This window comes from Podarcis raffonei, chromosome 5, assembly GCF_027172205.1.
Source record: "Podarcis raffonei isolate rPodRaf1 chromosome 5, rPodRaf1.pri, whole genome shotgun sequence".
NCBI lineage: Eukaryota > Metazoa > Chordata > Lepidosauria > Squamata > Lacertidae > Podarcis > Podarcis raffonei.
Window position 1 is genome coordinate 27,102,290 of NC_070606.1, and position 16,205 is coordinate 27,118,494.

General features: G+C 42.3%; 1 protein-coding gene across 8 annotated transcripts in view; it reads right to left on the bottom strand.

Moving 5' to 3' along the window:
• CCSER2 (coiled-coil serine rich protein 2) overlaps positions 1-15,439 on the bottom strand; it is a 52,253-nt gene extending 36,814 nt beyond the window's left edge. Inside the window, exons 1-4 of one of the 8 annotated variants that reach the window (XM_053388299.1) lie at positions 15,147-15,435; positions 13,970-14,033; positions 3,626-5,080; positions 1,447-1,649 (exon numbers count right to left, since the gene is read on the bottom strand). In XM_053388299.1, the coding sequence (XP_053244274.1) occupies positions 1,447-1,649; positions 3,626-5,033 (1,611 nt within the window). In that variant the 5' untranslated portion in view covers positions 5,034-5,080; positions 13,970-14,033; positions 15,147-15,435. Of the gene's footprint in view, positions 1-1,446; positions 1,650-3,625; positions 5,081-13,956; positions 14,034-15,146 lie in introns of all 8 variants that reach the window. The other 7 variants (XM_053388298.1, XM_053388300.1, XM_053388297.1 and 4 more) reach the window with 7 other exon arrangements.
• Between the last annotated feature and the right edge of the window lie 766 nt (positions 15,440-16,205).

The following is a 16,205-nucleotide window of genomic DNA, read 5'->3' on the forward strand; positions in this document are numbered from 1 at the left end:
AGCAAATGCAGGAAGCAATTGGAAGTTGTGAAATTTTTCACAGCAGGATCTCAGAACCCTGCTTTAGAAGAGCTATTCAGAGTTGCATTTACTTTTTCACTAAATTACAATTCTCAACCTAGGCAATCCAAATTCAGCACCCAAACTGAACAAAAGCTCATTTTCTGGATTATGTAAAGCCATTCTGCTCTCCAGACTATGAAGCCCACCTCCAGGCATGGGAAATTTTAGCATTTCTTCAGCTTCTGAAATATCAGCTGGCATTGCCCACACATATTTCAGCATATCCTTGCAGCAATAAGGGCTATTTAAAAGGTTTATTCTTCCTCAATTCTAAAACCAATACCACATTCTACCTATCCCAACAACAGAAGCAACTGCTACTGTGGCAAGTGTTTCTTAATGGAAATAATTCTACAATACCTGTTCTGACCAAAAGCTTTTATTTCTGTTTCATGTTCACGTAAGTGAGGACACTAGTTGAAGAGTTTGTTAAATGTAGACAACCATTCATGAAGATACAAAATATCCTCTGCATCATATATTACTTTGCAACATTTATGAGTGCATACTTCAGGTGACTAAACTACCTTGAGGCCTACCAGGGGAAAAGATGGGGTATAAATATATAGTAATAATAATGAAATCCTGCAGCTCTGATTCCAACTATTTCCAATCTACAATTCCAGACTTTAAATTAACATGCTACTGTTCTATTGGTTATGAATTTAAAAACTGAATTTCAGCAAAATTGCATGTAGTTAAAACAATGGGTTCAATGGAGGGTGGGATTACCAAAGTCATTTCTCCAGGAACCCCAACCATCTTTTTTTAAAAAAATTGTCACATCCATAAAGCTAAATGCACATTTGTTAAAAGCACACAAGTTGCAGGCTTACTGTATCAAATTGCAAGCAAGAACTTGTTTCTACTTCATTTCATGATTTAAAGCAGATAGTCAGAAAAAGAAAAAAAGTCACTGTCCTCAAATATAATTGTGATATTAGAATTGTGATAAATGTGATATTGGAAGACTTGGCGTTTGAGCATAATACAAAATATTGCAATGGTCTCATTTCACCTGCATCAGAAGTGTGTTGCCTATTTACAAAGGATGCCATACTCCCTTTAAGTTAAACTCTAATTAAATAAACACAAGCATTTTACCCCTTGTGTCACTGGGAGACTAAACAAGCCAAAGCTTGGTCTGTCATGTGCAAATCCAAACGAAGAGCAGAAACCAAGGTCTAGCAAATCAGCACAAGCTCAGGTTACACATAATGTCAAACTAGGAACAGGGGAGCAGCAAAGCATTCATCTTTGTTAAAGCTGTCTTGTTTTAAGACTATAATTTAAGGTTGCAGGTGAACTAGGTTATTGTGAGCCTTGCAGAAAGTTAACTGCTTTTGAATACTATCCCAATAATAATAAACAAGTTATACTTACTATACTATTCATTTCTGAAGAATCATAACTTCCACATGGATGGACACTTCCAATGGGCTCCAACCCTTCTTCATCCCACATATAGGTTCCATCGGAGCTATCAGATGGAGAAAGCTCAAATGAAGAGCCAGCTCTGTAGTCCATGTCAGAGGAAATCACATTGCTCCCAGCAGGATGTTTTGCACTTTCACTCTTGTCATCTACTATTTAAATAAAAGCAAAAGCAAGAAGTTAACATTATATACAAACTCTCAAAATTTGCAATTTACATGCTACATTACCTACATTCAGTCACCTCAGTTTCTCTCTCTGTAAAGGTAAAGGGACCCCCCACCGTTAGGTCCAGTCGCGGACAACTCTGGGGTTGCGGTGCTCATCTCACTTTACTGGTTGAGGGAGCCGGTGTACAGCTTCCGGGTTATGTGGCCAGCATGACAAAGCCACTTCTGGCGAACCAGAGCAGTGCACGGAAACACTGTTTACCTTCCCGCCAGAGCAGTACCTATTTATCTACTTGCACTCTGATGTGCTTTCGAACTGCTAGGTTGGCAGGAGCAGGGACCGAGCAACGGGAGCTCACCCTATCGAGGGGACTCGAACCGCCGACCTTCTGATCAGCAAGCCCTAGGCTCTGTGGTTTAGACCACAGCGCCACCCACATGCCTTCTCTCTCTGTACTATTTCTGAAAAGTAAATATTCTAATGCAAATAGTAAGAGTTTTGTAAAGCAGGTCGGCCAGCAATGTTACAAACATATTTAAGAATGGCAAGTTCACAATACTTTGTAAATTAACTAAGCTACATAGTTCTTTCCTGTTGATATTATTAATAAGTACTATTTTTATTTTCATTAACCTTCACCCCAATATTTCAGGATGGGTTACAACAATTAAAACATAATATTAACATTGGCTGCTGAGAAAGTGGACCTAGTCATGAGTTCCAGTAAGAATTGGCAGATTAGCAAATTCTTCAGATTAGCAAATTGTTGTTCAGAACCTCCTCCCAAACTAGATGGAACCTCATGTTGCAAACATTTTATATGTTCCACTGGAGTAAGCAGAAGTCAATTGTCTCCCCTTTTCAAATTTCAGACGCAACCAAGGAGAAGAAACAGGACTCCGTCCTTGAATCTTGACCCTTGCTGTTGTTGGAATAAAGATACAGATTACCTCTTATATTCTGATCACAACTACAAGCATTCCATCTGTCAACACTTTCTAAGAAATTGTTCAATTTATAAAGCAAACATACCAAAACCTACTGATATTACTTTACTTCTAGGATCATAGCTCAACTCATAGTTTGACAGTGTTTTATAGTATAAACTATTTTTCTTTTGGTGCAAAACATGGCTAAGAGAACATGAGGCAAAACTTTAACTTTCTAAAATTAGCCCTTCCAAAACAGACATAACTGATACAGGGTGGTATATAAATCAAATAAATAATAACAATGATAGCTTGCCATAGTTTCTTTTGCCACAAATGTTAGACTGTTGCACCTAAACTGCTTCTTATAAAGTACTAAGTACTATGTCACAGTTTAAGCAGTAATAAACTCCATAGACTTCAGTAGGTACAAGCTAGGCATTTGCTTTTTACTCTTCCATCAAATTAAAGAGGACTTAAACTATGGTTAAATTTGGCTAGATCAGGCACATTATTTTAACACAGAATTTGCATCTGCACACTGTCCACTAGCATGATGGCACTAAGAATCCAGGAAGATGAACAGCAATCAACAGTAGAACAGCTTCATAGTTACCTTGTTTGAGGAGACGTACAAATTAGCTGCTTGGTGGTACCATTAGGACAATTAAAAATAGTTTTGTAATAGAGCCAAGTTTCTTAGTGCCACTGTATATAGAACTAGTTAATAATGTGTTTGTGGACAAAACACATTGGGGAAAACTTCCTCCAGAGCACCTAAGTCCAAGAAATAACTTGTTTTTTCCTCTAAAACTGGCTGTGCATGTATCCTACTCTTTAAACATACATAGAAAAACTAATAAAATTTTGAACAATCAATAAAACCTATTGGTAGACTTCTTCACATATTTGTTATTTATAATCTAACCAAAAAATTTAATGCACACTATTAGGTGACAAAATAGTAGTGGCAATACTGTAAGAGCTTAGGTTCCTATTTTCAAAGAAAAAACATGACATATATTTACCAGACACACGTATATTCAGCCATTCATCAGAATTACAGTTGGATCTTTCACTTTTCTTTAGAGACAAAATCTGATCTAGTGGTATTCCATTGCCATGCTCCAGCTCTTGAACAGAAACCACTTCTTCTTGAATTGTTATTGGTCGGTTGGGATCTTCTAGATCTATGAAGTCATCACTAAAGTCTTCGCTCAGATCATTTTTCTCAGAAGAGGACAAGGAAGATATAGATATTTCATCAACATCACCATCCATGCTAATAATTTTATCTACGTTATTATGTACAGTTTCTCCATCTTCAGTTCTTTCACTGTTTTGCATTCCTTTTGCATCAACTCCTCCACTGCTATTTGTTGAAATCAAGTCCTCCTCTGTGCAGTTTTCGGTATCTTTACTTGTGCTGCCATCCACAGGGATCTTTCTCCCCAAATGTTGGTTGCCAGGCTTCAATAAAGATGGACGGGCTGTTCTAAATCTGAGAGAAGGTGCATCCCCAGAGCCATTGGATAGTGGTTGTTTTTTCAAACCTTGGGGAGCTAAAGCAGCATATGATCTAGAAAACCCGTATCTTAATGGTTCATTGCCATTGGGCATATCCAACTGCCGTGCACTTCTTGACAATAGATTTGACCTCTGAGATGCTCTAATAGTTAAGTGTTGGTTTTGATAAGGCCTTGTAAGATCCACAGCTCTGTTAAAAGAATGTGACCTAGTTAGGGTTGCAGGGGGCAAGATAGAGCTTTGAATGGAATGTGAAAAGCTTTGTGACCTAACCATTTTTTCACAAGATTTATCATTGTCAGTCAATTTTGCCAAACTCTCCCCTGAGCTGCTCCTGGTGGCAGTAGAATTACCTCTATTCCTCTGCAAGCCTATAGTTGAACGGTTCCCACAAATTCCATTCAAGTGTGATTTTGGAGCATGAAGTCCAGAAAATGAAGTTCTGCCTAACAAGGAACTTTTACTGTACTTAGCAGAACTAGACAGCCCAGGCAAAGCCTTTTGGTTTAATTCTTCAGTAGGTGACACAAACATGCTGTTTTGCTTAGCTAGTTTTGACAAGGTGTTGCTTGAACCCACCCTGAGCACTTCTTTACCAACTGCTCCTTCAGACTGAGGGCACTTTTCAGAATCTGTCAGCCTTTCATTGGAATTATGACTAGAGTCAGATTCACTGCTGACCTGATCACCCAGTTGGTATTTATTTGATTTTCGCCAGTTAAAAGAGAAGGAAGACATACGAATAGTGCCATTCTGCTTGCCAAAACTTTTGTCAACGCTCCGAGTATTCCCTGATAAATTAACAGCTGTCCCATTTGGGATGGTCTGTAGCATATTTCCAGCAGGTTTTGTTCCATACTTTGGTAACCTGGAAACCAATGATGTCCTGATATGACTTTTCTCTTCCATTAGCTATAGTCCTTCCATGAGATATTGTCCTTTAACATTACTTGACTCTGGAAAGAGAAGGAAAGAGAAAAAGATGAAAATGTTAACTGCACAACCGTGATTACAGAGTGTATACACAGTGTATTATATAAATCTGACCTGACATCCTTAAAGGAGCAACTATCTGTTACTGAAACAACTCAAATACATTTACAATGAATAGAATCTTCTTACACAGGAACAAGTATTTCAGAAAGAGACCCATGTAAATCTGCCAAATGCAATTTTACCACAGTTACGCTAGAAAAGCGGAGAAGACAGATGTAGGAACTAGGTTCATGGATATAATAAAGTTGGCAAAGGGTGATGATCTGGGGATAAATCTGAAGTAAACATGGGAGGTTTCATCAAAATGCATCATATATCCAACTTCTTCAGAAGCCAACTTGTGGGCTGCTGCCAATACAAATCATTGACCACAGAATCACTCCAAATGTCACCTCAACACACTTTTAATATCAAGTGTTGTCACCAAGTAAGCACTGCTACCTGCTCAAGAGTCCACACTGATGCATGTAGCTCAAGATTATATTTTGTATTTCCAAGAACTCCACAGCAACAGTTACAATTTATCCACACAATATCTAAGCTGTTGAGAGCACAGGTGGAAAGACAGAAACACTTTCATTCAACGGAAGCCAAACATTGCGCAGGATCAGCTGTTCCATTTGAAAGAGAATAAAGGCATTCCTGTGAATTCAAGCCCAGAACATGATGTATGAGGTGGCAACACTGATCTAATCTACCAATATTCTTGTAAAGTATTAATTCCATATATTGAAAATGGCTTGAAACTGTGGAGGGCCTTATCGGTAGTGGCACCCACCCTGTTGAATGGCCTCCCATCAATTGTCAATGAGATGGGTAATAACCTTCAGGAGATATCTGAAGGCAGCCCTGGTTAAGGAATCTTTTTAAGGTTTAATGTTTTTACTGTGTACGCAAATGGGTAAAATACTATAGGCTTTCAGTGAGCATGTCATGAGAAGCTTGGGTACCATACTTGATAAGTTTTTAACTACTGTTTGTAACTGCAAAATTAAGGAGACAACAAAATGGAAGCATTTTACTCTTAAGCATTCCAATCATGTTAACATGCATGCAGAAAATTTCATTTTTGGACCTTGAATTCTACACTTTTTTATTTGTGTACACAAGAGCTCAGGGCTTACGATGAATGGTAACATAATTACTGCTGTGTATACCAAAACTACACATACATCAAGTATAATAAAATAAAACTGCCCTAGCAAGTAGCTTGGGCTGCTCCATGCTTGAGGCACTGCCAGCATTTTTTGCATCTGAAACAGCTAAATGCTATCCTTCATATCTAATAAGTAGAAACTCCTTATACTGGTAACTTGTTGCCTTTGACTTCATTTCACTTAGATTAGTAAGTAATTTTTGAACTAGAAATGGGTCACCCAAAGCTCTATAAATCCTTATCAGCTTTGATCATAAGCTCTTATAGCAAGTGTACAAAACTCAACTGCCACAGGAAAACATTTATAACCAAAGCAGATAATAGGTATCCAATAACCTTGATGCACTGCTTTATGCATTCCATTATACTTTAAAAATCTAAATATTAAAGAAGGCTATGGTTTACAAATAGCTTACAGTAACAACTGAACAGTCAAATCAATCGCCATCCAATGTATGTACTCTAGTTTCCAGCTAGTTATGACCTACATTCCTTCATGAGAAATGTAGGTCACATGAAAAAGCCATATTTTCAATGTAGCACTGTAAAAACTGATATAGGCAAGGTTCACTCATCTCCTCTTCCAATCAGAAAGACAGTAAGTCTTTCTCCATCCTGCCACAGTCAGTTACCTATGCTGGGTGCACCTCAAATGTAGTTTGGGAAGGAAAGATGCAGTCACCATACCAGAGCCAGCACTTGGAGATCTTTCAAACTTATCAGAATGGAATGTTTACTCACCCTTAGCCACCAGGTGTGTAAATACCGCATTTTTCGCTCTATAACACGCACCCGACCATAACACACACGTAGTTTTTAGAGGAGGAAAATCTGTAGGCATACCACCCGTAGGCACGCACAGACATTTCCCCTTACTTTTTAGGAGGAAAAAAGTGAGTGTTATGGTGCAAAAAATACGGTAATTCCAAATACGCTGTTGACCAAAATTAACCATCTAAATTAAAAATCACTATGATGATTGCCTGGGAAGTTGGTCCCATACAAATATAATCTGGCTAAGTTTTATGTCTGTTTGTTTTTATTTTGATTGATACAAAGAAGCAAACAATAATTAAGTGAAGCTTTAACACCCCTATCCTTCACTAATGTACTCTCTCTTGTGCTTATTCGAGTAGTAGTGTTTCCATTGTTAAAGCACTCTGATAACATACTTGAACATAGAGGGGGAATAGATTGTTTTTAAAAAGTGAATCATTATTTTTGTGCTATGAGGCATATGTAGTTCTGAGATCAATATATTACAGTGTGTAATGTGTTACTGATACATATTTTACAATGGAACATAGGAAACAAGTCTACTGGCTATTCCACAATCCTTTGCTATGGAGAAACACAAAGAAAAACTAAAGAATGTTTGCAGCATTCTGTAATCAAGTCGGGTACAATAACTACAATATTGTTTGCTGCTGACGCCTGCACGGTAAGTTTAATTATGAGATGGGGAAAAGTGTTCCAGCATTAGCTAAACCCAATTAGTCTTTGATAGAATGCTACCCAGAGACAGAACACTTCCTTTTTTTTAATGGACTACTGAATCCTAGCACTTATAATCTGACACATGTAAACATCCACTTGCCTGGTGATCTCCGATGATCATCAACAAAAACAGTCAACATCTGTGATGAAGAACAACAGTTGACCAGGCAGGGAATCTTTATAAATTTATACTGAATCTAGCAGTGTAAGATTGGAATTATTAAAAAATATGAATTAACCAGCACCTTCACTGACCAAATTCAATAGGTTAGGTTTATTAAATACAACTGAACCAACTATGTCTACTAAACATTTTGGATAAAACAATCTGGCCAATATCTTTAGATACTATTAATTTAAATGGAAGAGTCTGGCAACTGCTGAAATCCTCCAGCAGCAGGCATAAATCCATTTAACTTTAGTTGGATCATGCTCTATGTTTATAGACGTTGGGAGTTGTCCCCCACCATTATACAGGAACTACCAATAAGCCTGTGAGAAAGTGATTTTACAACTTTCACTGGCATTCACAAGAGCAGAGTAGCCCTTAACTTTTGTACATTGTTTGTTTGCCTAAGTTTATAGACTGAATGCTGATAAGATGGTGGTAGTGTGGCCAGGCAGCTCAATTCCAGGAATTGGTGAAACAGCTTGTTCTAGATGAGGTAGTACTCCTCCTGCAGTGGCATGTATGTAGCTTTGGGGCACACCTTAACCCCATGTTGTCAATGGAGGCTTAGGGGGCCTTGGAGTACCTATTTCCAGATGTGGCTCACTCACCAGCTAAAGCTGTTCCTGAACGGATGGTTTGGCATGAGTGCCATATACTCTGGTGACCTCATATTTGGATTACTGCAACTCTAAGTGGGGTTGACCATGAAAATGGTCCAGAAACTGTAGCAAGTGTAGATTGCTGCTGCTTGGTTATTAACTGGGAAAGTAAGATGGGAGCATAGAACAATGCTCTTAAAACCATTGTAATAGCTGCCTGTGGGCTGCTAGGCCTTAACGACTTGGAGTCTAAATATCTGCTGGAGCACCTCCTTGATACAAGACAACTCAATCAACAAAAAGCAGGGGGTTCTGCTTGTGGCCCCCACTAAAAATCATAGCTCAGGACATACAACAGGGTATTTTTCACGACAGCACCCTGACTTGAAACACCCTCTTCCCAGAATTGTTTCTCCTATGTCCTTTGAAGACAGTCTTGTATTTTAATATTTCAAATGTGGGAGATACATAAGCACTTAAATATATATGAAGGGTTCATCAGAACAACAGCCAAGAACCCAATGGTTTGTAATGTTTTATATTAGCATTTTTCCAAATGTAACCCTGAACTGAACAGGCTTATCATATTATGTTCAGAAAATTGAGACACTCAGTCACTAACCATCAAGCAAGTAAGCTTCCAGACAGAATCAGTTACTTCTCATTCACTTCTGTTACAAATGTATTATGTCAACAGGATTTTTTAAAAAAGCTTTTAAGGTGTTATAGGACATCTTTTAAAATCATCACACGTTGTCTCCATCTTCTCATTTATGTTGCTCATTGACACACCTGGGCAATATTGTAAGATCTGGTTGCAAGGACTGTCTTGTGCTACATTTGACACTGCTTTGGACCAAATGGGCCTTAATTCCTGCCCGATTAGGAATCATTTAAAGCAATGCAGAACTCATTACCATTGACAAAATTATTTCTTATAGCACCTGGTATTTCTTGATTTGCATTCCATTTTCTCTTCAATATCAGATCAATAGCACCCTTTGCTAATGGTACTCAGATAAAATATATACTGATACATTTCTTAAGTAGATATCAACCACATGGATATCTATTGTGGCCAGCTAGCAAAGGAGAGTAGGATCTCACCATCTGTAGTGATTCCTTACACTTATAGTGAGGAACCTTTTGCCCATCTCCCAAACATACCCTGTCAAGAGTTGTACACACATGGCTTTCCTCATGCTGCCTGAACATATTCACAGAAGCAGAACTGAGCACAAAGAAACTAAACCTGGATTGTGGTCAATAGGGAACATATTGCATTGGCACAGCTAACATCCACACCATAAGGAATGCTCAAAGACAACAAACAGTTGCTGTCTTGTCCTGAAAAAGGTGATGAGAGAAAGGGAATGGCGTTCCTCATGAATGTTTGGGTTGCATATTATGTTCTCTTTTACTAGATTCCAAGTGCTAGACTGAAGTCCTAGCACTAGCCTTTAAGGCAACCTTTCTCAACCTTGTGTCTCCAGATGTTGTTGGACTACAATTCCCATCATCCATAGCTAGCAAGACCAGTGGTCCAACAACATCTGGGGAGCCAAGGCTGAGAAAGGCTGCTTTGTGACACAACCCTTTTTTCTTTTTAAATTTCATTTCTTTCGTTCATTTTTTGGTTACTATTGCTATTACAATTTTACAGCCTAGAATTACAAATGTTATTAACGTACTACATCCTGAAAAATGTGAATGCTCATCTCATTATGGAACTTGCCAAGAACTGCTAGGCACCAGATGACACTGCAAATCATTAGAAAGATAGTAATGATGCTAGCCTTCAAAGAGGCTAATGGACAGCCCAGATTCCATCTGTAACTTCTTCTGTTTGATCCTCTAAAGAAAAGACACAACAATCTGAACTACAACATTTACTTCTAGGGACCAAATAAAGACTTCCATATCCCTAATACAAGAGGTATGCCTTCTTATGCTAAGAGACATAATGATTTCTGCAGGGATCAGAACACTTCTAAAATAATTCTTAACTTTCCTAGAAATATTAAAGATTAACATTGTTTTGAAGACTACTACTTCAAAACCTATACTCAGCAACATTAACAGCATTTCTTATAGGCAACAATGAAGAAACTACCCTTCCTGCCACTAAGACAAAGTGGATGGAATTCAACACAATGTTAAGGAGATTGTTCTGTCAGCACAAGTATTTCTATTTCCCCAACTGAACAACTTCCGCTCTCCTCCCACTGCATGCTATTTTGGGGGCTTTCCCAGACCTCCAGTGTAAATTGGGGGAGCAGAGGGGGAGTCCTGCTATGTTAGTGGGAGTCATTGCACTGACCTCCTAACAGATCAGGGGTTAGCTGAATCCAGCTCAGTATTATTAATAATGTAACTTAAGGAAACTACTGTTTGTGAGTAGTAGAAATCTATCCATGCTGTTACCTTCTGAACATAATAATAAATAATAATAAATAATAATAATAAATAATAATAATAATAATAATAATAATAATAATAATAATTTATTATTTATACCCTGCCCATCTGGCTGGGCCTCCCCAGCCACTCTGGGCGGCTTCCATAGAAACCAAAAATACAGTAAAATATCACACGTTAAAAACTTCCCTGAACAGGGCTGCCTTAAGATGTCTTCTGAATGTCAGGTAGTTATCGCTTTGACATCTGCTGGAAGGGCGTTCCACAGGGCGGGCGCCACTACCGAGAAGGCCCTCTGCCTGGTTCCCTGTAGCTTTGCTTCTCGCAATGAGGGAACCGCCAGAAGGCCCTCGGCACTGGACCTCAGCGTCCGGGCAGAATAATGGGGGTGGAGATGCTCCTTCAGGTATACTGGACCGAGGCCGTTTAGGGCTTTAAAGGTCAGCACCAACACTTTGAATTGTGCTCGGAAACGTACTGGGAGCCAATGTAGGTCTTTCAAGACCGGTGTTATATGGTCTCGGCGGCCGCCCCCAGTCACCAGTCTAGCTGCCGCATTCTGGATTAGTTGTAGTTTCCGAGTCACCTTCAAAGGTAGCCCCACGTAGAGTGCATTGCAGTAGTCCAAGCGGGAGATAACCAGAGCATGCACCACTCTGGCGAGACAGTCCGCAGGCAGATAGGGTCTCAGCCTACGTACCAGATGGAGCTGGTAAACAGCTGCCCTGGACACAGATTTGACCTGTGCCTCCATGGACAGCTGTGAGTCCAAAATGACTCCCAGGCTGCGCACCTGGTCCTTCAGGGGCACAGTTACCCCATTCAGGACCAGGGAATCCTCCACACCTGCCCGCCTCCTGTCCCCCAAAAACAGTACTTCTGCCTTGTCAGGATTCAACCTCAATCTGTTAGCTGCCATCCATCCTCCAACCGCCTCCAGACACTCACACAGGACCTTCACCGCCCTCACTGGTTCTGATTTAAAAGAGAGGTAGAGCTGGGTATCATCCGCATACTGATGAACACCCAGCCCAAACCTCCTGATGATCTCTCCCAGCGGCTGCATGTAAATGTTGAAAAGCATGGGGGAGAGGACAGAACCCTGAGGCACCCCACAAGTGAGAGCCCAGGGGTCTGAACACTCATCCCCCACCACCACTTTCTGAACACGGCCCAGGAGGAAGGAGCGGAACCACTGTATGACAGTGCCCCCAGCTCCCAGCCCCTCAAGACGGTCCAGAAGGATGTTATGGTCGATGGTATCAAACGCCGCTGAGAGATCCAGCAGAACTAGGAAACAGCTCTCACCTTTGTCCCTAGCCCGCCGGAGATCATCAACCAGTGCGACCAAGGCAGTTTCAGTCCCATGATGAGGCCTGAATCCCGACTGGAAGGGATCCAAATGGTCCGCTTCTTCCAGGCGTGCCTGAAGTTGTTTGGCAACCGCTCGCTCAATCACCTTCCCAAGAATGGAAGATTTGAGACTGGGCGATAGTTGGCCATCGTGGCCGCATCTAAAGATGGTTTTTTAAGAAGCGGCTTAATAACCGCCTCTTTCAGCGGATCTGGGAAGGCTCCCTCACGGAGGGAAGCATTCACCACCCCACGAAGCCCATCGCCCAGTCCTTCCCGGCTAGCTTTTATAAGCCAGGATGGGCAAGGATCCAGGAGACAGGTGGTTGGTTTCACTCGTCCAAGCAGCCTGTCCACATCCTCGGATATTAAATAAATTAAATTTAGTATTTTTAATTGCTTTTAACAGTTGTGCAATGATTATCATTACTGCTTTCTGACACAGTGCTCAACTACCAACCTGGCTGCACAGACCACACCCAGGGAGACTCTCATCTCAGGAACCAGAACCCCTTTAAAGAACCATAACCCAATCTATGCTGAGTCAGCAACCCATCCAACCAATTTCAATAGACTTTGGTGTTCTTTGCAGAGGACCAGGCTGTTAGTCCTGTATAATTTCTAATCATTTACTTATCCAACAATTTTTAAAATACATACATCAGACAAACGAGGAGATCCAATTACACACAGAGAGATCCAATTACACACACAGAGACACTCTCTATATATGGACAAAATCTGCCCTCTCTAGTTTCAGTAAGTTGAAATCAACTCCCAACTGTGTACTAGTGCCAAATGGGAGTGCAGGAAGCTTTTGTATGGATGAGCCCTTAGAGGTTACAGCTGAATGTCAATCCACTGTGAGAAACCTGAGAGATTGCTCACCAGATTACCAGAGAGGTTTCCCCCTTTTAAGACCGGCAATAGAGATAAAATCATACTGCCTTCTACAACCCTATCATACATCCAAGCATAACATTTTTCCTTATAATTAATAACCCACACCACAGTTTGTGCTTCCAAATGTAAAACTGGCAAACCATGGTTTAGAATTGCTTATTTGTTTTCATTTACTGTTTAGCACTTATCTTCATAAATTCACTTCCAGCTCCACAAATCATCAACAAACTACATTTATGGCTGCTGCTCAGTCTCAAGAGGCTGTTGCACTATGAACTCATACTTAATGGCAACCACAGCTGGGGCAAGCTTGTCAGTGCAAACCAGTTTAAAACAATGTTCCTATATCCCAAAACACAAAGTCAGTGAGCAAACATGGGTTCAGATGTAAAAACAACCCATGAATTGCCATGTCAGCTGAATTCAGCCTCAGTCTCTCCCAAACAGATTGAATTGTTTGATGCCTGCCTGACCCCTCTCCTTATACCAGCTGTCAGGAAGCAGAAGGGACAAGACAGCAGAGAAGGACAAGGGAAAAGGAGCTAGTCATACAAAACCATTGAAGACTGTGGCAAGAATTTGAGTGTGTGAAAAAGTAACCACGAATGTTGTTATCCTCAAGTTTCAGAAATTCTCTCAAATGGACTGAATGGTGAACTATTTGGAAAAAAATTAAATACTGTTAATTATTAGTTCAACATCATTTTCCATTTGCAAAGTGCTTTACAAACATTCTGCCTTTTATCCTCACAATAGCAGTAGGAGAGAATGGGCTGAGAAGTGATGACTTGCCCAAGGTCAGAGAGCTTCAAAGTCTGAAACATAAGAAAACAAAGAAAGACACTCAATATTACCTTCGCTGACGGGACAAGCTTATAATGAGTCATTGTATGTTTGAAATAAGGATAAACACAGTAGCACTCCTTCAGTCACCAGCCCAGGTACAGAAGCAGCAGCCTTTGTCTGTTTTTAAGCAATATGGAGATGTCATCCGGCCTTTAAAGCCGGAAGAAGTGTTACCTGGCCACACGCACATATACATGCCCCCACCCTAGCATAAAAAGGACACCCCTACAGGAACACTAGTAGGCAGGAAACACTGTCGCAAGGCCACCTCCTGGCTCACACCAGCAAAGGTGGATTGAGAAAGGCCTGCAGTTAGAACCAGTGCTCGACTCCTGTCAGGTCTCCCCAGCATCTCTTTTCAAGGCCTGGGCTGAATCCAGAAATACATGCTGTAGGCAACCATGAGCAAGCACAAACTGAATTCCCCTCACCCCGCATAAACTAGGGGGCCCCCAGAAAGCTCAGGGACAAGGCTTCCCTGGCAGAGCTAGGGCGTTTCTCCCAGCAGATTTGAGCCCAGGCATCTCCCTCCCTCCCTCCATCAACCGGAGGGTTAGCAAATCTGCTCCCCGACGCAGCAGTTAAGTCCGCCCTCCCCGCTCTCTCTCCAAGACACGACACGAGCATCTCCTAAGCCTGGTTTTTCTTTAAGGGGGGGGCGGAGAGGGAGAGAGAGAGAGCAGGCTAGTGGTCACGACGGTGATGCAGCATCTTCGTCTCCAGCACAGTCAGTCACACGGCCGTGCAGCCAATCGCGCCCACCGAAGAACCACGAGATTCGCAGATGGGGGGGGGGGTGGACGAGAGAGAAGAGAGGTCAGAAGCCCCCGCCCCCGGGGGAAGAGGGAGAGAGAGAGATGGGGCGAAGGTACCAGCTGTCCGCTGACTCAGCCCACGAGCAGAGAGGCCCCTCGCTGCCCCCCCTGCCCCGCCAACCTTACAATGCGGGAGAAGATGTTGGAAAGGGCATGGGGAGGGGGGCAACAACCAGAGACCCGGCCCCTTCCTTCTCATTCCCCCCCCCCCGTCCTTTCAGCCGGCTCCTTACTCTCCATCTCAACACACCCGCGGCTGACACTCACCCAAGGGCGAGGCGGGGAGGGAGGAGCAGCGCCTTGCAGGTGACGGGTGGGCCTCTCCCGGCGTCCCTCAGCGTACCGGCAGTGTTGGGAGAGGGGGATTAGCGGTCGCAGCCTCGGTCGCTCTCTCTCTCTCTCCCTCACTCGCTCGCTCGCAGCCGGCCAGCGTCCTCCGAGGAACCCGCCTCCCTTCATGCACACGCCCCGGAACTCGCAGCCGGCCTCCTGCCCCATCCGCTGAGGCGGCGGCGGCGGCTGACAGCTGACGCTGACGTAATGCGGCAGGCAGTGCGCACGCGTGTTGTTGCCGCCGCTTCGCTTTGTAGGCCTGCGCCCTTCCTCCTCCCCCCCCCCCCGCCCATTCTTCTATCACTTGTCTCGCGCTGCACAGTTACTGGGCAGGGAGTGCGCGCGCCGCTCGTGCTTCGGCCCAATCCCGACGTTCTGAAGGTGGAAACACCGCCCCCCCTTCCCCGCGACAACGGCTTTTCCCGCCCAAATTCAAACCGGCGGCCGTAGCGTTCGTCCGGTGGCTTGATCCAAAAGTCCACAGAATCATAAGAGTTGAAAGTGACCCCCCAGGGTCATCTAGCCCAACCCCCTGAAAGGCAGGAATCTCAACTAGCTCGTGCCTACATGACACAGATGATGGCCGGCCAACCTGTTAGCTGGGATACAGAGTAGATGCGTTGAAATTAATGGCCATGGCTAACCTAGTCCATTAATTCCAATGGGTCCACTCGTGAGTAAAAGTTGGTATACAATCCAATAACCATTTGCTTTGTGAGGGATGAGATATTCCCCCAGCTAGCTGCAAAACATAAAGTTGTCTAATTTATAGTGGCCTTATATACATCACACCCGAAAAGGACACCGTTATAATTTTTCTGTTAGTTTTCAGTTTCAGACACAAATTTAGAGAGAGAAATCGCTATCATTTAAATAGAAATATATTTCACCTTAGTACGGAAGGCAGCACCTTGTGCTTCCTTCTCAATCTGTCCAAACAATGCTTGGTGGGGACCCGAAGTCCACCTTTATCTTTAAACGAAGCTTGGCAGC